General features: G+C 36.2%; 2 protein-coding genes across 3 annotated transcripts; one reads left to right on the forward strand and one right to left on the reverse strand.

Annotated features, from left to right (window-relative positions):
* The first annotated feature begins 540 nt into the window (after positions 1-540).
* Positions 541-12,776, forward strand: slc1a8b (solute carrier family 1 member 8b). The gene is made up of 12 exons (XM_065277064.2): positions 541-690; positions 2,193-2,443; positions 4,218-4,297; positions 4,634-4,849; positions 6,834-6,876; positions 6,960-7,170; positions 7,291-7,390; positions 7,529-7,762; positions 8,426-8,620; positions 8,698-8,832; positions 8,949-9,066; positions 9,326-12,776. Exons 1-12 carry the CDS (start codon positions 624-626, stop codon positions 9,473-9,475), a joined length of 1,800 nt encoding a protein of 599 aa, XP_065133136.1. The 5' UTR covers positions 541-623; the 3' UTR covers positions 9,476-12,776.
* On the reverse strand, positions 12,162-22,518 carry elavl1a (ELAV like RNA binding protein 1a). 2 transcript variants are annotated; one of them, XM_065277126.1, is made up of 7 exons: positions 22,364-22,518; positions 20,862-20,921; positions 16,055-16,232; positions 15,536-15,639; positions 15,012-15,165; positions 14,711-14,936; positions 12,162-14,524 (listed from the first exon to the last, which is right to left on the reverse strand). In XM_065277126.1, exons 2-7 carry the CDS (start codon positions 20,895-20,897, stop codon positions 14,200-14,202), a joined length of 1,023 nt encoding a protein of 340 aa, XP_065133198.1. In that variant the 5' UTR covers positions 20,898-20,921; positions 22,364-22,518; the 3' UTR covers positions 12,162-14,199. The 2 variants fall into 2 exon arrangements, with proteins under 2 accessions (XP_065133198.1, XP_065133199.1); XM_065277127.1 differs by lacking the exon at positions 20,862-20,921.
* Between the last annotated feature and the right edge of the window lie 466 nt (positions 22,519-22,984).

Here is a 22,984-nt window from a genome sequence, read left to right on the forward strand (position 1 = left end):
CCTCTTTTCACAGACGATTTTAACCTGATCTTGTAGCACTGTGTCTGTGCATTGAAAAATTGTGTCTTTTTATAAATACTCCTGTCTGCACAAAAGAGTTAAAGTATTCAATATCACTCTTTGCTTTCTTACTAAATAGATAACATATTGGGGTGGTTTCCCGGACAGAGATAAACTTAAGCCAGGACTAGGCCTTATAGGAAATATAACTAGTTTTAATAAACATGCACAACTAAAAACATTATTACTTGTGTGCATTTTGAGGCAAAACAAAGGGCCCTGATGTATTTTAAGATCTGTCAATGCAAGTTATTTTTAGTTTGGACAGCTCTTACATTTATTTTAGTCTAGGACTAGTCTGATCCCTGTCCGGGAAACCGCCCCATTGTGTTTACATCTGCTAGACAGTGTATAAAACTTTTTCTGACTCTATACCCACAGTAGGCTACTACCACTATAACACATATCTGTTGTCTTTCACTCAAATCATAAATCACTAAAGTCTCTCCTGTGTCTCATTCCTGCTCTATGTAGGGAAAATGATGTTGGTCTGTCAATATATCCACCCTCGGTAAATGGATTAGTGTTTGATTGTACCTGAGACTCCGCTGTCGTCACCTTTAATGATCTTCGGCTCGATTGGAAAAACTCCAGGCGCTCAAGGCCATTCAGATATCACATGGTTCACCGGTATGTCAACTTCTAGTTAAAAAGAATGATGTTTAAAAAAGGCCTTTCTGGGTTGAACTTTTTATGTATTGTATGTGTGTCTCTTGCACTGTTTATTACCTTTACAGACCAGGAATATCTGTCCAAATGCTTGGATAAACCTTGGCTTACACTATTACAAATAATGATTCCATAAAAGAACCATTTATGGCTAAAAGGTTCCAAGAACCTTTCTTCTAAAAACCTGTGACTGGTTGTTTAAGCAACCAAAAATGGTTCCTCTGGCATCGCTGTGAAGAACTTTTTTTAAAAAAATGCATTTTTGTCAAATCAACATATATTTTTATATAACTATAATTTAAAAAATGTATTAAGTTAAACTTTATAAAGATATGTCAACTTATCACTTATAAGCAAGTTCTTTTAACTTTTTTTATGTACTTTTATTTTTAATAGTGTATCATAAAGATCTAAAAATGACTTTCGATGAGTCTCTTATCATTCATAATGGAAACGCACACATTCATTTCCTCGAGTGTTTGCAATGCTGTCTGGTAATTAACTCAATACCCGCTGAACACACTGCTGTCGGAAATGACTGTAAAGCACACAAGCAAAAATCCCATTAAGATGTGACGTTCAGACTAATAAGGGCAATGTCCTTTATCTCTGAATAGCCTGCAGCCCATGTGTTAAAAGTACTGCAGCCATAAAAAACAAGAACATCCCCTTTCCATGTGCATTAACAGGAAAATAATGACTTTTATGGTATTTAATGACAGTCTTCTGAATTGTACCTATTTCTAATTCTTGCGTTGAGTGGTATTTACATGTTCTTTATTATTATTAATTATTATTATGGCCTATCATCTACCTCCCTTCTACACCCTGTCTCTACAAAACAGGAAAAATAATGAGGGATAAGCAAAGTATAATTATTCACTGCAAAAATTACTTTCTTATTCAGTATTTTTGTCTTGTTTTCAGTACAAATCTCAAAAAAAAAAAAAAATGCCAATGGGGTAAGAAAAAAATCTTGAAATAAGTATTTTTTTTTCTTAAACACATAATTCAAGAAAAATTAATTCACAAGATGTTTTGCTTGTTTTAAGCACAAATTCACTTAAATTGTATATTTTTTTGTCTAAAAACTAGACTTATTTTCTTAGGTCATTTTGCTCATCAAGAAAATACATCTTGATTTAAGTGTTCTTATTAAAATGTGTAAAAGTATTGTTTAATGTATTAGCCATAATGATTAAACATGAATTTTTTTTCTGTTAGAAACACAAAATATATTAAAATCAACATTCTTATTCAAGAATTAAGAGCATCTTATCCACGCCTTTATGCCAGAGTGTCCCGACTTTTAAGAGCAGGTACATGTAATACCCTTATTCCTGTTAATCCGCTCTGACTGTACTGTTATGAAGGCAGTGGTTAGGAGCTATACTTGATGTCTTAATCTGTTGTTAGAAAAGAGTTACACAAAAAGGCTCTCACAGCACTTCCTGTTCACACAGATCTAAGCATGGATGAGATAGAGAGCGGCTCAAGGTCGGCATCTTCACAATGTTCTTCCCCTACTGTGAGCCCGTGGAGAAACATGGTGGAATATTTCAAGAACCTTATCAAGAACTCAATATCTCAGAGGTTTCGTGAATGGGTAAGGGAGTACTGCAAAAGGAACGGCTTGCTCACCCTGTCTGTGTTAGCGGTGATGTCTGGCTGTGCGGTGGGCTTCACATTGAGAAGCTTAAACTTGTCAACACAGGTATGTGGCTTCTGATTCATTGTTGCATATTTGAGGTGAAACTCTGTGTGACTCTTTTATCACTTTGTCAGAAAGGGTTAAAGCAAGGTAGCATTAATGCCATCATATAAGTAACTGCTTTCATTTAAAAATACCTGGTACTGACATATTTTATCATTTTTCAGTGCCATTGTTTTGTCTCAAGATGCACACCAGTATTGTTTTTTGTAAGGTTTGTTTGTATAAACTACTTAAATGTCCTAACTAAAGCCTAGTCCTGGATTAATCTAAACCCTGTCTGGAAAACTGCCTCATAGACTACTTTGAGAAAAGCTTGGGCTTTATATTAGCACAAGAGGATATGAGACTGTGACATTTATTTGACAGAAATCAGATATGGCATACACGGTACATTTTAAATTCACTACAGGGCGGTTTCCCGGACAGGGATTAGATTAGTCCTAGACTAAAATAAATGTAAGAGCTGTCCAAACTGAAACCAACTTGCACTGATATATCTTAAAATATAGTGATGGGGATGAGACCGCCTATGCAGAGTCCGAGTCAAGACCGAGTCTTTGAAGAGTCGAGACCGAGTCCATTGGTTTTCAAATACAGTCGAGGTCGAGTCAAGACCGAGTCTTTGAGGAAGCAAGTCTGAGTCGAGACCGAGTCGAGACCAAGACCATAAAAACATGTCAGTTTTCATATTCACCCAAGTTAATAATTAACAGTTAGGCCTGCAGACTAAGCTAGATTGGGAATTGTTTAGCTTAGCAGTTTTTATGTCTTAATATGGACTATGCTTTTACTATCATTAAAAATCCCCACCACATGCATCATCTTTGCCTATTTTTCTAGATAAATAAACGGCTCTGATGGCAGTAACTTTGCATTGCACCATTGGATGTCATTTTCAAATAATGCCCAATCAACATTGCATTTTATTACTATTGTTGATAAAATGCTTTGGTCTCGAGGACTCGTCTGAAATTACTGTCCAAGACCAAGTCAAGACCGAGTCTTTGAAGGAACAAGTCCGAGATGAGTCCGAGAAAGCAGAAATCCGTCTTGGTCCGAGACTGGACTCGAGTACTACATCACTAAAATACATCAGTGCCTTTTGTTTTGCCTCAAAATGCACACAATTAATGTTTTTAGTAAGGCATGTTTGTTAAAACTAGTCCTGGCTTAAACTAATCCCTGTCCGGGAAACCACACCATAGACATAATTTAAAATATGTCTGTACAGGTTGTTTTTAGTTTGAACAGCTCTTACATTTACTTTTGTCTAGGACTAGTCTAATCCCTGTCCGGGAAACTGCCCCAAACTGTTTAAGACATTATCGGGCAGTTCCCCGGACATGGTTTAGATTAATCCACGTCTAGGCCTTAGTTGAATTAGTTTTTACAAACAAACACAAATAAAAAATACTGGTGTGTATCTTGAGACATAACAATGCCACCGATATATGTTTACATATGTGTTGTACAAGGCGTTTTTGAATTTAAGTTGCTCAAACATGAATTTTAGTCTGGGACTAAGCCCTGTCTGGGAAACCACCCCATAAAGTTTAAGTGCAAACTTCCTAATATAAGCATTCCTAATTGTAGCATGAGATTTAAAATTGTGTGTCTCATATATAAATTACAAGTCAGCTAACTTAATTCTCCAAAGACATTACTGAAACAGTAAAAGTAAATCATGGTAAAAGGTTTATGTGTTAGGGTGATGTTAAAAATGAATAATTAATTAGAAAAATCACTAAAACTCGCTCTGTCTTTCTTTCCCCAGGCAAAAATCTATTTCTCATTTCCTGGAGAACTTCTCATGAGAATGCTGAAAATGTTAATTCTTCCTCTCATCACATCAAGGTAACTACATTTGTATTTGAGATGATCATATTCACTCAAGCATGTGACCTATTTGTGATTGAGAGTTACATTATAAGAAATCCATCAGGCTGCAATGTTTTAGGACTCTACAAATAACAATGAAGTGGTAGCTTTCTTATTTGATGGTAACTTTTGCCTCTTTAAAAAAAGTTATCCAGGATTTATATGACAAGAATGTCATTAAAGGGTGCCAGAATTTTTTGTGGTGTGTGTGAAGTATTGGTACAGGTACTTATGAATCAGATGATGGGGAAACAATCTTTTAATTTATAGATAAAAACACCAATAACTCAAAATGAAATACTTTGCTTACAGTTTAATGTCTGGCTTGTCTGCTATGGACACCAAAGCCAGTGGACGCCTTGGCCTACTCACCATCACATATTACCTGTGGACAACCTTCATTGCAGTAATAGTGGGCATTGTTCTTGTGCTGATCATTCATCCTGGAGCTGGTACTGAGAAAGAGGGCCATAAAGCTGCAGGAGGGCCAGTGATGACATCAGCAGATGCCCTCCTTGATTTGATCAGGTAATCTTACAATCAACTCACTTAGTTTAAACAGAAACACTATAAAGACATTCAGTACTTGTTGAGAAATAAATGTGAGAAATTGCATATTGGTAAAGAAAGTATCTCATTATTCGGTTATAAAAGCCAGTTGGATTTTTGGTAAGTGCTCTACAACACATGCACATTACCTGGGCCATCTGAAAATAGTTTTTAGCCTGATGTAAAATGTGTGCACAAAAATGTGCAAGATTTCTTCATGTAACATCTGTTGAAGATGTACACACAATAAAAAGCTAGGTTGTTTCAACCCCCATCAAAAATGTCCATAGTTGTAGTAAAAAACAACTCAGGATTTTGGGTTGAAATATCTAAGAATAGGTTCTTTTAAACTCAGCGGTTGGATTTGTGTACGTTTTACCCATGGGTTGAAACAACCCAAAAATGTATACTGGTACTGTCAAAAATAAAGGTACAAAAGCTGTCCGTGGGGCAGTACCCTTTAAAATAGGTCCTAATATGTAACAAATATGTATCTTTGAACTACCAATATGTACCTTTTGAAGTACTAATATGCACTCTTTGGGGACAAATGTGTAACTTTTTGCAAGGGGAACGGTCCCAGTGACAACTTTTGTACCTTTATTTCTGAGATTGTACCCTTAGGAAAAGTACATCTTTGTACCTATAGACAGTGTTCTAATTGAGGGGGTCTAGGGTGGTTCTGGACCCCTATAAAGCACAGAAATATAAATTAGGGTGGTCCCCTGTTTTTGTTTTTTACTTGTTTTTTAATTAAAAGACTTCCTTCATTTTAAAATTCTCGAGCTGCATTGCTAAAAAGCGATACTGTTAATTATTTGTACCAATTTCGCAATAAACTAATCCAAAAGATTTCTGTCTGAGATAAATGTAAATCCTCATTCCTTTTTTGGAGGAATTGACAGTTTTTAAGATTTAGGATTGGGTAATGGGCTTTTAAAAATTCTTCTCAAACTATTTCTTCACACTTATTTGAGGGGTAAAAATGGTTAAAGTTTGAGTTAAGGAAAATTTGGGATTTCAACATTAATCCAGGATCACATCTTACTACTCGGGGCGAACCCTATAATGATGGGAGTTTGGTGGGAGGGGGGCTTAGCTAGGGGACCCCCATAATCTTTGACATAATTCGAACATTGCTTAAGGAGTGCACATTTGTACATATCAGTACCAAATATATACATTTCTGTACCAAAATGGAACATATTAGAATTATTTCAAAGGGTATGGTCCAAGTGACATCTTTTTTGAGTGTATTGTACCTTTAGCATCAGTTGGAAATGTACATTTGTACCCTTTCTAGCCCTATTATTGCACACTAATGTGTTTTCATCCAACTTCATGTTGACATGCTTGTTAATATAACCAAGATGGCCCCTGCGTTCACTGAGTTAGCACAGAAAGATGACAAAACTGTCATTACTTGATATCAAACATTTGGACAGTAAACACTGTAAACAGTTCATACGACAAGGTCAACAAATTGAATTTAAGGTGAAGTAAAGTTCACATTTTAAAATCAAAGTAACTTACATAACCACTCAAAAGGATTTGTGATCAAGTCAAGGCGATCAAGGCCTAATCTTGCAGTCTTGTAACCTGACAAACGGATTGGATTTAGGTATATTTAGAAAGCCGCCCAAGAGGATGTGAATAACATCATGAGGGTGAAAGGGTTCCTGAGCTTTAGGGCAGATTTAATAGGATTCAATTCAGTCAGCCACCTGTAGAATGAGGATTTATAAATAAACCGTTCACCGGCTTCTTCCCCCCCAGGTTCATAGGCTGAGCTAAATCATTTATTATACAGCAGACTGTGACACAGACGTCCAGTTTTGTCCTGTCATGACGACAAATACTGTGCCACTTCCTGACCGACAACTCCACACAGTAACTGAGATGATGACAGAATAGTTTAAATGTGTGAATTTATGTATGACGGATTGTGTCTGTTGTCCAACAGGAACATGATCCCATCCAATCTGATTGAAGCCACATTTCAGCAGGTGAGATACAGAACAAAAGAACCTATCAAGTATGTTGTTGCATGTGTTATTAAGCACTGTCCATGTCTGCTCTTGCGTTTCAGTATAAAACCGAGCTTGTGCCTAATTTTAAAAACAGCGAAAAATCATCGCAGGCCAACTTTGTGTACGTTATGCCAGACTATGACAATCCAAAGTTGGGCCACCCTGTGTTTTTGGAACTGACTCCTCCCCCTGAGCTCCACTACAAGATCGTTCCGGGGAAAAGCAACGGGATGAACGTGCTGGGAATTGTCATTTTCTCTGCCACTATGGGTACGTACCTTCATAAACCGCATGAAAGAACAGTTTAGACCAGCCTTAACTTCCCTGTTGGTTTATGCACGCTAGAGTTGTTTATTACGTGTAAATATAAGTTGCGTTTATGCTTCGCAGGTCTTTTGCTTGGTAGAATGGGAGCGAGAGGTGCACCACTTGTAAACGTGTGTCTGTGTGTCAATGAGTGTGTCATGAAGATCATCAATGCTGCTATGTGGTAAGTAAATGGGAATTAATTAATGTTTGAGATGCAAATCAGCCATTAAAACCATCACAACATTCCCTTAAATAGTTTTGTTTGGGCCTTAATCCAGAAGAATTTAATGCAGAATAACATTCCTGGTTCTTTCTGCAGGTACTTCCCATTTGGGATTGTGTTTCTGGTTGCTGGGAAGATCCTTGACATGCACGATCCTGCGGATCTTGCGGAGAAGCTTGGGATGTACTTCATAACTGTTCTGGCCGGTCTGTTTGTCCATGGTGTGATTTTACTACCATCATTCTTCTATCTGTTCACCAGGAAAAATCCCTTCAGCTACATCCGTGGGCTACTTCAGGCTCTGGTTATTGCTTTGGCAACTTCATCCAGGTAAAGAAAAAAACAAATAAAATATTTTATTATCTATTGAATCGCAAGAAATGAATCAGAAAATCTCATACAGAATTCTTTCTATTTATAAAGCAACTGTAATAAATTGCGATGGTTTTTTTTTACTATTTTACCTAGAGATGCACCGATATATCGGCCAGTAATCGGTAGGAGTCTATAAAATCTATTTTTATCACTATCGGCTAATAGTTAAAAAACAGCCGATACACATTTTGTATACTTGTACCTTCTGTTTATGTAAACAACCCTTTGAGATTTAAATCAATAAATAAACCAGGGAAAAAGGGGATAGTCATGGCCGATGTATCCTGTCAATAAAAAGAGTACAGGAAAAGGCAATGAATTTGAGCTCAGTGTAAAGAAAATGTAAAGAAACATCAATCAATTAATGTTTAATAATAATGGTCATTATATGAATGAATAACATCCAGAAGATGTAATCTTTAGAATTTGGTTAATGCAAGTTAAAATAACCATCAAACTATCGGTATCGGCAGATATCGCTCTGAATAATCAGCTATCGTATCGGTGGATTTTTGTTTATATCCGTGCATCTCTAATTTGACCCAAGACATAAATCTTTTGTTTGCATTATGAATTTTGGTGTATAGGTAAGTGAATAAATATTCATTAATTTCCCAGTTCAGCTACTCTGCCAATTACAATGAAGTGCTTGTTGGAAAACTGTCACGTGGATCGGAAAATAGCCCGGTTCGTGCTTCCTGTGGGTGCCACTATCAATATGGATGGCACAGCGCTATATGAGGCAGTGGCCGCCATCTTCATCGCACAGGTCAATGAGTACGAGCTAGATTTTGGACAACTTGTCACTATCAGGTGAAGTATTTCTATTAGTCCAGATGTACAATGACTTGTGAAGAGAGTTATGTGTATTAAAGTTGATCTTTTCTCAGTATCACAGCTACTGCAGCGAGCATAGGAGCAGCTGGAATCCCACAGGCGGGTCTTGTTACCATGGTTATCGTCTTAACATCGGTGGGTTTGCCTCCGGATGACATCTCACTCATTGTGGCTATTGACTGGATCCTGTAAGTACGATACAGTCAAAACCACCATCCATATATTTGCTACTTAAAAGCACGTTGCTTTCTAACATGCAATCACAATATGTTGAGAAAAGCCTTTTCTTGTTGGATTTTATCAGGGACAGATTTCGAACAATGATCAACGTGCTTGGAGATGCTTTAGCGGCAGGAATCATGGCTCATGTGTGCCGAAAGGACTTTCAGAAAAATACGGCATCATCAAACAACGCAGAGAGAGTAAGATTTTCCACCATGTGTTTTTAACACCTGTGTATGTATTGGGGCTGTATCTGTTTATGTACAGTGGCAAGCACCACCACATGACATTACATTTATGCATTTGACAGATACTGTTACCCGAAGCGACTTATAGTAAATTCAATCCATATTTTTATTAGTAGGTGTTTCCTAGAGATCGAACCCATGTTAATGCAACACAAGTACATCATATTGGTAATCTGATTGTTGTGTAACAGCTGTATTTTGTGTCTTGCAGAGAGATACTTTAATATCTTATGGAAACCAAAGCGTGCAGAGTTTTCCCACATCGGAGACTCCGCTGTTGGCCAACAGGGACTACATTTTAGAGGTGGTTGGGGATCAGGTGATCGAGAAACCACCCTGTTATAACCTCTGCCAAGTTTAACTTGTGTTGACATGTGATACTGAGATGAAACTGGAGCTGCCTTGACTTCACAAAAAACCTTCCTCTTTTCTTGCTTTTGTTACACTTTTGTGCCATTCTGTCGTGTTAGTTTTACCTCAACAGTCGCTTTTGGTGAACCTGCAAATTGAGGAAACTTTGGGGATTTTCATAGTTAGCATCAATTTTTTTTATAAAACTATAATGTTCAGATATTTTTTAAAGGTGTACTATGCAGGATTTTCAGTTACTGTTTGTAAATATAATATCTAAACTTGGCCCCTCCCCTCGGGTGGAGCACTTCCAGAAGCACGCAAATTAACCAAATATTTAGCAAGTAAATATCTACACTACTGGTCAAAAGTATTACACTCACTCATTCTTTATTTATATTTTTTCCACATTACAGAATAATAATTAAACTATGGCAAAACTCATATAATATAATAACTTTTCTAAACTATGGCAAAACACAACTGTGAGAATTGTGTTGGTGACTAAAAGCATCCAAAATAAATCAAAACTCTGTTACATTTTTTCATTTGAAATGCAGTCACCCTTTGCCTAGAAATTGCAAAACCATACCCGTGTCATTTTATCAAGAAAATTCTTGAAGTTTTACTTTAGGATTAATTTTTACACATATGGGTTGTTGAGGCCATATTTTTTTTCTTAATTTGGCCACAACTTTCTCTATGTATCAGCAAATGGAATGATTTTTGGTGACAAATCTTTATTGACACATATTTTGGGAACATGCTTTGACATTTTTCAAAAACTCCACAATATACAGCAAATTTACTACCCTTTCGGGACACACACACACATACGCACAAATATGCTGTGATACTTTATATAACTCAATGTACAAGCCAGAAATTAAGCCATGTTTTTACACATGTGGGGTAATGGTGCCACATGGTCATCAACAGTGAAAATGACAAATTTTACCTCTTAGCAAAAGTATAAAACACCAACAATCAAAAATGCATAATTATTTGGTGTCATGGCTTTGCAATCATAAAATGTTGTTATAATGGAAGTAAAGGGGCCAAAAAAAGCCAATAACAACTAATTAGGGAGAAAGAAATAAAATCTGATGATGCACAAAAATAAAAAATGCATCAAAGCCAATGTTTAATACTATTTCACAACCCCAAGACTGTGAAAAAGGTAAAAAAATCCATTCCACAATCACTTTTTTATATTGAAATCAGTCACTTTGTGTCTTTTTCCCCCCAAATCAGTGACATCACTTAAGAACTCGGCAATTAAAGAGTTAAAATAATAGAAACTTTTGAAAAATGTGGTATTGATCAGTACTGAGGTTGATTAAGAGATATATGCAAAAATATATTTTTATTAATCTGAATTTTTTTTATAGCCATGAACAACCCGAAAGGGTAGCAAATTTGAACAACCCACAGGGGTTAAAGAATATTGGAGGAGTTCACATTTAATCTGGGCTCTTATTTGTTGCTTTTTCTTCAAGTCTAAGTTTAAAACAATATTTTAAAATAAAATTTTAGTTTTCTAATAACAGGAATGCTGTTTGGCAACCACAATATTTTGTCTACAAAAGTAATTTCAAGCATTTATCCATTCACCCTTGGCGAAAAGATGATTTTTAACATTTTTTTCAAGTGTTTTAAAACGTTTGACCAGTAGTGTATATGTAAACATTCAGCTCTGAATTTAACTTGTGTGTTAGACAGAACATTATTCAAGACCTCAAGACTTATTTATAATGTACATAATGTTTATAATGTTTAGTTGCAAATAAACACACGTCATAAACTGCTTGTATGTACATTGCAACCCAAACAGAACATTACCCCGGGCCTGATCCGTACCGGAGCTGCTGACTTTGGTGTGAATCCGGCCCGGAGTCGTCTGCTGTCTAGGAAGGTACTACTGATGCCATTTCACCATCCTGTCCAACAGGACACATTCATTGGCCTTCAGTGCTCATCTGTGGATGAATTCAAACCCCAGATTTGCTCTGCTTTAACCTCACTATATTTGTGTTCTCTGGTGCTACATTTCCATAGCTGCTTTATGTTGCCACCCATAAACATCCCAAGCACCCTAAACAATATAAAAATACAAGCAGTGAACAGTGTTTCTGTAGACACAAACACCAGAACATACTTATAGTAGATCATAGGTAAGAGATTATGATTGTATGAGTCGCCTAAAAATCCTGCATATTGCATCTTTAAGTACTTTGTGTGTCCTGGAATTGCCTTAAAACACGACAATGATGTATGGCAGTAAAACTGACTGATAAATGATGACAAAACATAACATCTCAATAGGAAAGCATAACTAGGTTGAGTATTACATAGCCAGGGCCAAACTGTGGATGGTAAATCACCAGTTGCCTTGTGTATGTTATAGCATTATTTTAAAAATCTCTTCAGTACGCACAATCCCTCTGTTTAGTTTAATCATATGCCCATGTTTGGAAAAAAATGTGGTGTTATACTATTATCAATTGTTTATTTTCTTAATAAAATCTGAAAAATTATTTTACCTTGTCATACTTTATCAGAAAATAAAGAAAGAAAAAGATCTGTAGTAATTCTCATTTATACCTACTTTATTATAGATAAAAAAGCTGAATATATTGTGTGCTTCATCTTTCTAATAGTAGTACAAGGTTAACCACCAATACCAAGACACAATCCAGATTTGCAAAGATGCCTTATTTTTTATTTCATAACTACATGTTAGACAGTATCTCATAACAGATGTCTTTACTGTAGAATGAAAATAAGTTAAAAAACAAACAAAATTAAGAAACACGTCAACACATAAAACCGTATACATTAGCTTAAATAATTCTCCCATTCCAACTCCTCCGAGATTTCGTACATAAATTAAGGCGTAAAAAATAAGCAACCACCGGCTAAGTCCTGCTTGATATTATTACAACTGGCATCTCGGTTCACTCCTAAACATCAGCCAACTCAATCTTAAAAACATCGCATGACAAAGACGGACAGGCTGCTCTAATAACATAGCTTATTACTAATAACTTTGCCATATTGCACATATTACACCGAAACGTCCACATAATGAGAATGCCAAAGTTAAAACGCGTTTCATACCAACGTAGAACCAAAAGTGGTACGAGACCCAAAGCTTATAAGTTCACATAAATCATAACGTACCAGGTGATGTTGGTTCATCCAATAAAAGTAAACTGCAGCTTATTACAAACACTAATGTGTACAACTATAAACTATACAGACAATTAAGATTAATGGCAGTAACCGCTAATATAGTGCACACACACACATACATACCAACCTTAAGTCCTGTGCAGAGAAAGCATAAGGCCAAAAAAGCCTCAGAAATGTTACCAGACATTGGAAACTTAACTATTTGGGCTTAAATGTGCTGCTTTTTTGGAAGACCTTAAGAGAAATCAAGACAAGAGTATATGGGTTTCGCACATGCTGTGATCGTGTGGACCTGTCGGTAATCATCACTCAACAACTGGTTAAAACCTACAAATGAGGTTTAAAAAAAATATGTGTATGCCACTGAATGATGCACCGATAGTCCATTATTCATATATTGTATCACAATTTGGTCCAAAATGATGGCCTCTTAAGACGCTCAATGTCAAATTGTAAATCTCTTAAATAGTGAAATGTGATAATTTAGCATTCCTCATATAAGGATAAGCTGATAAAAACTGACCTAAGTGACATGAATGCATCTGTAAGTTTATGGTCTTGAGCCTACATTAGCTAAAGTAAAAAACTAAAAGATAAATGAAGAAAAAAGGAAACAAAACAAAACGTTCGGCAAAACGAAATAAAATTTAATGATTGTAAATGTCATGTGAAACAATCAAAACGAAAGACTTCAAAAAGAAAACACCAGAGCAAAAAAACAAAAAACAAACACAAAATAAACTCACAAGTTTTTAAAAGCAGGCGAATTAGTAGTTGATATCTACTTTCAAATAATCAAACAAAACTTTATGTTTTCGCCTAGATAGAAAAGAAAAAAAAACAAGCTTTTAACATGAGATGCTGATGCTCAGTTGTGATAAAATTTTTACATAAATACTCAGTACCTAGTATGTAGATCCAGATATATTTGGAATATGCTTAGGGGTGTGCACCTGCTGATGAGGAAACTAAACCTTTCATTTGAGTCTTTGGTCCTTCTTAGTAATCATTCTTTTCAGGGGGTCCCTTTCACAACACCTACAGATTAATTTGAGACTTTTCCCTTCACCGAAAACAGTCTATTTCAATTTCACACGAAATCTGCATGCTTATTACCCCTCATTTTCTATTGAACACTCAGAATGCTGGATTTAAAACTCAGATTTTCAAATCTGAAACCAAAAAGTGCTACATTATTCAGAATAAAAAAGGGTAAAATTAAGGCATCGTAAACACTGAAGAGCAATGACACACAGAGTGAAGAAAAATCAGAGTCTTAAAGCCAGCACCTGATGAATGAAGTGTTTGACCACGTATATGGCACATAGCAAGCTAACGATGCAAAATTGGTCAAATTTTGGGATAACCAGAACGCCTAAAAACAATTTAAGCATCCAACAGCTTGAATCTAAAACGAAAACAAATCGAGACATTTGCAAAGACTTGATTCAACTAAAAACAAGTTTTTCAAATCTATGCCAATTTTTCTGGCAATGCAGGAAACAACTCGCTCCTTCATTCGTCCTGCACGCCTGCTTTCTATTTGTGTGTCTTGCTTGTTTTGAATGACACCTGTAAAATTTTGTCCCCGAGGCGATAGCCATTCAGGCTGGCGATAGCCATGGCTGCCTCTTCATAGTTTGTCATGGTAACAAACCCGAATCCTTTGCACTTGTTGGTGTTGAAGTCGCGAATCACTTTAACATTCGTGACGGCTCCGAACGGCCCGAACATCTGCCACAGGATGCCCTCGTCTGCGTCCTGGCCCAGGTTGTAGACAAAAATACACCAGCCAGACGATGAGCTTCCGGACATGTTAGCACCGGACATGCCGCTCATGTGGTCCACACTCATGGGCGAGAACCTGGAGATGAGGGAAACACCCATGATTAATCCTTACACATTATCTAGACTAAAATGTAAATTATTGTGTGCAATGTGTAGAGCATTGCACAAAGGTCATGGGTTTGACCTCAAATTCACTTTGGATGCATTTTGGCAAAATTCATACACATGTATGCTTAAAGTGAGAGCTACTGTGCTGTGCTACCTGAATCTCTGAGCCTGGTGATGGACCGGCCCACTGAAGCGCCGGGACTGCATGTGGTAAATTTGGGAGATAACTTGAGTGTTTTTCGGTTGGTTGGGGTTGGCGGCGAATTTTACAGTGATGGGCTCTGTAGCGCCTGGCGGCTTCTGTCCGTTCAAGTCCTTAATGGCGTCGTCAGCCTCCGCTCTCTTGTCAAAGCGAATGAAAGCCACACCACGAGAAAGCCCTGCAGTGCGACATAAATCATTTGAATGCGTGCTTGCGTACAGGGCAAATCACACCCAACTTTAAATCAACCGACCTGTCGCCTGATCGACGAGAACGCGGGAGTTGATTATTTGGCCGTATCGTCCAAACATGTCTTCTACGTCCTTCTGCGTCATTGCTTTAGGCAGTCCGCTGATGTAGAGGTTGGCGTCTTTTATAGTGTCAGAGCTCGGCCGGGCATACGACACCTGCCAGAAAAACAAAGATTAGGAGAAACGTTAATTGTGTAGAAACCTTGTTTTAAAGTAAAATTAGAAAAATAGATCTTTCACAGTTCTTTTTCTTATGAAAAAAATAAATATGTATATTAATATAACTAACGTATTTTGTAAAAACAAACAAACCCCCAAACAAAATAAACAGAACTGATACAGTTTTAGGACGACATTTTAGCTAAATATATAATTAAATTAACAAGTCAGATCTAAAGGCCACAACCAGACTTCCATAAGCACAATTCTACGCAACTTAACATTGTTATTTCCGCGTTCGCGCAACCTTGGCCTGAAGCAATGACACAATTGAAGTGTACACAGGAGCACCATTTGATCACATTACCTTGATAGTTTTAGACTGTAGTCTCAGTCCATTGAGAGTACTGATTGCTCTTTCTGCATCACTAGGGTTAAGATAGTTAACAAATCCGTACCCTAAACTGTGGCCTAGAGAAAACAAAAGGAAAACAATAAAACAAAACAAAACAAAAAAACAAAAGTTGAAATGTTCCAAGTACAAAGGAAAAAAACATCCTAATATATAACATAAATCAAATAAATCCACGTCGAATGTCCGAATAAGTGTAAATAAAAAAAAAAGTATTTTTCTCTCAACACTGAAATAAAGGCTAAAAACATTTTTTTTTAAACAGAGCAACTCCCAGTCCCAATAAAACTTCGAGGTTGGGTGTAAAAGGCTTTACCCTTTTACTGCGTTTCTAACCTACATTTCTTCAGATTTACATTACGGCTACAACTTCACAAAAAACGCCTCCTTAAATAAAGAAAAACACGAAAAGAAACGTATTTTTTTATCGTGTCTGATCTGAAAGCACTGTGGCGAATGGTGTTAAAAACTTGCCTGCTGCTTTGTCACGGATGAGTTTGACCGACTCCACCTCCCCGATGCTGCTGAAGAGACTCCGCATCTCATCCTGACTCATACTCTGAGGCAAATAATTCACAATAAGATTCGTTTTGCAATCTTTTGGCTCATCGGCCATGTGATCTTCATAACCGTTCGACATCTCATAGACCTCCTAAAAAATACAAAGAATAAAATATTGTTAAGTGTATCCGACATTATATCAATGAAAATATCACACATTAAATAAACTAACACACCATTTATAATTATTAAATGTCGACTAGACTTTGGACAAACTGGAACAATAAAATATCATTTACGTTGCAAAAATCTACTTTGCCTAGTAACATTCAGTTAGATTACAAATTTACGTACCAACCACTGACTAACCACCATATTTGTTAATTATTAAATGTGACCCAGTGTGTGAAAAACCTAAGTCTTTTATTTTTAAATTTACTGCTTCCTACTAGGGATGTGCACGGCTAGTCAAATATTCGATCTGCAGAATTATTTGAAATGATAAAATGCTATTCGAACTTTTTTTTTAAATGCCAACTATAAGTTCTATTATTTAATATAAGTTTTTTTATGGGCGCGCATGTTACTAAATGCTGTTTTTCTAAATAAAAAAAAATAAAAAATATGTCTTGATAAACACCATTTATATAAATGAATATACATTTTTTTATGAGCTTGAAAATTTGAATAAAATATTACTTTAAAAATGGCCACCCCTATGTTTTTTTTTTTACATAAAATCATCCCACATAATGTTAAGAACCTTCTGTGAATATATAACCTTGATATCTTTATATTGACGGAGTGAGATCATGTCAAATATTGAAATCAAACTTTGACACTCTTAATCTCATCATTAGATTATAAGACTTTAGCCTGGATTTCACAGAGTCACAAATATTAATATAATCTAATTATGAAAATATTTACCAAACTAACACAGACAAAGCAAAAATAAAACATATTAATAATAACATTTAATAATTTCAATCTAGATTAATTATAATACTGCTATTTTATATATTGTGAACAACACTGCCTCTAATGGAAATAGGATGAAACTGCACTTGATCATAAAAAAGCAGAAAAATAAAAATCTCCTACTGTAACTAACAAATCTTTGGCTTGAAAGACTAACGGCACTGAAAGGCAAAACACTTCCTTTAAGGCGTTGTAGGTGAAGGTACAAGGAAATGATCACCATGATCATGATCATTCTGATAGTGAACACAGTGCCCTATTCATGTTGGAAGAGAGGTCTCATTGTGTAGGCTATTCAACATATGAGTAGCTAGTTAATCTTCAGGGCTGAAACAAACAGGCATTATTACCCACACTCCTACAACCCAACATTAGAGGTTTTGATAGAGTGCTTTGATATCACTTGCAGACAATTCAGGTTAAAACTGGTGCAAACTAATTTTTTGTATTTGCTGGTTCACTTAAATTGTCTAACAATATCATGTCTATCAGTTCAATCAAATATAAAAAGTATTATCTGGTTTGGCATGAGGCTGAGTAAATCATATGACTTTTTATATAGTTTTGAATCTTGTCGTTCTATCATGTCTTGTGATGAAACACTCGAGGACCAATGAGATTCAAAGTTAACAATGTGCTGCCACATTTGAATTTGAGGCGTAGGTCCTTATGTTTCCATCAATATGTGATGTTTTCATCGCTACATAAAATCAAAATATTAAACGTTTTCTCTCACAAATGTATCGCAGAAAACATTAATTAACCTACTGGAGTCAATTGGATTACTTTAATATTACAACTACTATATAATAGGTACAACTACTGTTACTTCCCAAATAATGTAGTGTAAGTTAAACAAAAAGTACCTGTCGTAAAATCTATTCAAAAGTATGGGTAAAAAAGTATCTCTTTGAAATAATCACGTGCAGTGAATGTTATACGACTATGAATGGTAGTGAAAGTGCGGTGACATGATGTCTGGTCTGAACTTTACTTCTGGTTTCAGTTTTTTTAATGGTCTGACTTGCTAAACTGAACTCTTGAACAAATACCTCGTCAAAAATAAAAAATGTTTTGGTTTCCTAGGTACTCCACATGTTGTTTATTTTGCTTGTTATATAAATAAACTACATTTAAAGTACTGCAGCGTTGTTATTTATTCTTAGCGGGGTTTACTGGATGTTACGTGTTGACCACCAAAGCTGCTTGATTATGTTCTTACTGCTGATACCTTCTATATAGTTTTTAGCTTTATTTTTTCATTGCTAATATTTGAGACATGCCATCAATAAATGTTTCATTTATTACCATAATGATTATATGATAGGGATGTAACGATTCAACCGTGTGTCCCATTAAAAATGCCTGTCTGAAATCGATTCTGAATCGCAACGCTGCGATTCTTTGTTTCATGCACAGCTTGTGCGTGTACTACGGCTTTTGATCAGTAAGTCCTTATCAATCTAAAATCATAACGAGTCGAAGTTGTTTATAACGTGCATTTAAAAAAGCAGCACTCATTAAACAAAATCATTAAAAATATTCTTTATTATCATGAAAATACCTGAAACAATTTGAAGAACAGTGATATAAATATTCCTGTAGACATTTCCTGGAATAGCATTCGTAATGCTGCTTCTTCTGTGGCACAAAGGGAGTTTCTGCATGGGAGCGCCCCCTGGCGTTCGGATGTGCTTGGATCTCACCGTAATTCATTCAAATTCATTCATTGAGAAAACGCGCATTTGCACGGTTAATCGTTACACCCCATTATATGATCATAAATTATTAATATGTTATTTCCAATAAATGCCCACATGAAAATATGAAGTATGCTTTAGTATTTACTATGGGAAACAGTGGTTAAAGTGTTTTTGAACCTTACTATATTAAAGAATACTACAGTATTCGCTATAGTTTATTTAATAATATGCACTATTATTAATACTACAAAATACAATAGTATATTATACTATTACTGGGGGACTACCATTTTAAATTGTAGAACATGTTACATTTTCTGTACTGCGAACTTAAGCATTTGTACAGTCATAAACATCCAACCAATAATGTAATCGTTAGCTAACACAGTACCTTATACATACATGCATAATAAAAAACATACAAATATCCTAGACAACTCACCCTGATATATTCATTAAATTTAATGTAGAGTTAACGCTGATATTTCCAATTTAGGCAAGCTAAATTCTAATCTTCATTGCAAAAACTTATTTAAGGTGCGAGCATGTGGACATGGCTGTCATGCTGAACTAGGCTTGCCGCGATAGTCGGTGAAACGGTGATTACCGGTGCTTCAGCCTCTCACCGGTTAGATCACTTGCCCACCGCAACACCATCTTTCACCGTCGTTTTGATATTTTCGTGTAATTAAATCATTTAGTTTTGTTAGAGAGAGCAAACACACTAAGAACTGAATGTGTCTGCTGCCTGAATTCTGAGCTGAACGCGCGTCACGCCACAGAGCAGCAGGTGTCAGATTTCATTTATTTCTGTCAGTGTGCGAGGCGAGCTGACCGACCAGACGATGGCAGAAGCTGCGTGCTTACTCGTTTTTGTTATAATATACATATATGATGTTTAATATAAGCGAGATCGTTTTGTTGTTGTGTTTTTCATCAAGAAAAATAATAAACCCATCATTCAAGCAGCGCTTTATGGAAAAGTAGCCGGTTGCTCTGCTTGGGACTGGCGGGTTCTGTGAAAATTACCTGCGCACATTGATTCAAGCACTTAAATTAACCAGCTGTTGCACTCGCATTGCACGCAAATTCATACGCAGCGTACGCAAGCACTGCATTTAAACAGTTGCATAATTCAAAAGTGAAAGTAAAATGTGCACGTCTGCATGCGCATTTATAAGCCCCTCCCACCCGGTGATACCCGGGTTTGTGACGCGCCAATTAACCGGTGGGAAAATTATGTCACCGCGCCAACCCTATGCAGAACTGCACAGACTGATCAGGATATGACATCAAGTACAGCGAGAGCAAGTCTAAGCATACAAAGCATGGACTTTAATCAAGTCCTTCCAGAAAAAAAAGATTTTTTGTGATTGTTGTGTCAGCTCATAACATTCCCATGGCAACAGGGGGCATGGCTGCGCTTGTGTGAAGTAAATGCAACATTTTTCAACTTTCTGCTAAGATATGTGAGATTATTGCTACGAAAAAGCTGGGGTTATGAAATTATGCAAGCCCTCCATATTTTGCGCACGGAAATCTGAAATTTATGCTGCGAAAGTGCGGCGTAGTTGAAAAAAATACGGCCCCGCAGAAATATGCGGACTTTGGCTGATTATGCGTTGAATCATGCAATTTCACAATTGCGTGGGGCTGCAGAAAGGTGCACACACATTTTGCCCTGTATAATTTGAAGTGAATTAATATTATTCTCCCCTAAACGACTGCAATAAAAAAGTAACGCTTTAAAAACGACAAGCTGAGGAAAAAGTAGCGCAGCACTAAAAATATAAAGTATTTTTAAACTACTTAATAAAGTATAATTCCTAGGAAAAAGAAGTTTGTTACAGTAACGAGAGTATTTGTTATTTGTATCTTCACACCCATGGGGATAACATAAAGGGGAGTAAACATATTTGGGTGAACTATTCCTTTAAAAGTCTACTTTATTGTCATCACTCTCTCACACACAACTATGTTCATGTTAACAGTCTACAAACACTGAACACTAACATCTTCAGCTTACGATTTCAATATAACAACACAAATGGCTTGATGTCCACATTCAGTCCCTGACGGACACAAAGTCTACTCACTTTTACGTATCTAATGTGTCCCCTTCTGACTGCCATGAAGAGCTGTCAATGATCCCGACTCTGAAGATACCAAAACAAAATAAGGTAATAAAAATACACGCTGACAAAAAGAGATGATGGGGAAGGGAAAAGGCGGGTTTTGGGTTTGGAGTAAAAGAAATAAATGAAAAAGATGAGCCGCCTTCTGATATAACCTGTGGGAAACGCGTAACAACCATTGGCTATTGAGTCTGGTGCTGTTTCAGCGTGTATTTTTAGCACCTCACTTTGAGTCTGTTCTGCCTTCGCAAAATTACAAATATTTTTAGAAAGAGGTCCTTTACAGATTTAATGTGTAAAAAAACACATGCCCCCTAGCTTTGGATTCACAAATAGTTTTTTTTTTTTACATTTTAACAACCTTTTAAATTTTTTCATAACTAGTTGACAAACATTTTTGTTTTTGTTTTGTGTCTAGTTTACAAGGGTTAAGTGAAGATAATATGACAAACTTTACTACACCGCAGGTAAGTATACAATATTATTTGTATTCTCCGCTTTTCGTTTAATCATTGATTTCTATAATAGGAAAACATAATACTATGGAAGTGAATGGTGCCCCAGATCTGTTTGCTTATAACATTTCTCTAAATATCTTAAATTGTGTAAGAAATGAATACAGGTTGAGGGTGAGTAAATGATGACAGAATTTTCATTTTTTCATATCTTTTTTAGGGTTGACTACATTATACATTACACAAACCAAAATATTTGCCTATATGCAACATATTCAGTATATTTAGTACAGTGAACTGTAGCAAGTTGTAGGACACTGCAATAAATTACAGTAATTATTACACTGTGTTAACTTATTACAAGTGTTAACTATGGTGAATTGATAAACTGTAGTAAATAGGCTACTGGACTTACTGTGTTCAAAAACTTTACAGCATCTAGGACTTTTACTGCCGTTTACTATCTATGGTAAATAGAAATACTACTATATTATTCATGTTGAATGAGGTTATAAAACGTTTTCTAGGAAACCAGTCAAACAGGAAATATGACTATCATAAATCCAGATAACTCTGTTATGACTTTTGATCCGTTAACTTGTATGCTGCTGTGTAAAGAGTGTTGGTGTGGGCGTGAAATACAACAGCCTCGCGGCACTAGTGCGTTTTAACTCTTCCGGTCATGACTGGCTGCATTACTCGCCATCGTTACAGTATCGTAGCTTAGCTACAGATCAACAACTTCGTGTCATGACACAGTATGCATGTAAGAAACCAGTATTCGGGTCTACCATGAAAGTCACCTACAGCACGAGGCCTCGCCCCCCAACACCGTTCCCTTATTTTCGCGATGACTCGCTTTGTAAATCCCAGGCAACTCCTGAGTTCAAACTCGAGCGGGCTGCGATGAGGGGCCTAAACTAAATACAACCAGGCCTCCACTAAAGAGCGGACATTTAGAGTGCTTATAAAACATAAAAATAATTTGAGAAGTAAACGGCAGCTTACCAGCTTTAATGCTGCACAGATCCGATCCTGCGGCAGAATGCACGTGAGCGGTTCTTCTGCAGAACGTGGCTATTTTCTGGCGCAGCGCTCTCGTGATACACAACTCTCAACTCTGGCAAGCAACCGGAAGTAGAAACCACGCCCACGTACAAATAGGGGCGGTTTTCCGGACAGGATTTATCCTAGTCCCAGACTAAAATGGATGTTTGAACTGCCTGAATTTAAAAACACCTTGTAATGACATATTTTAATATATATATATATATATGTATATGTATCTCAGAGGCATTGTTTTATCTCAAAATGTACATCAATAATGTTTTTTTGAAAGTTTTGTTTGTAAAAACTACTTAAATGTCCTAATATAACTAGTCCTGAATTAATCTAAACCCTGTCCAGGAAACTGCCCCATAATTTACTATTCAATTGTATTGTACAATTGTAATAATTAAATTAACAATTTTTACGTTGCCTACAAGTCAACGACAATCCCTTTTTTAGAGCGTGATTGTTTTTCGTATTTTTATTTTATTTAAGTAAATAAGTAAAGCTTTATCTTTCTATGCATTAAAGAATTTACCTGTGAGGCCTATTTTGTTTTGTTTGAATAAATATCATAAC

The sequence above is a fragment of the Paramisgurnus dabryanus genome, chromosome 6 (genome assembly GCF_030506205.2).
Source record: "Paramisgurnus dabryanus chromosome 6, PD_genome_1.1, whole genome shotgun sequence".
Classification (NCBI taxonomy): domain Eukaryota; kingdom Metazoa; phylum Chordata; class Actinopteri; order Cypriniformes; family Cobitidae; genus Paramisgurnus; species Paramisgurnus dabryanus.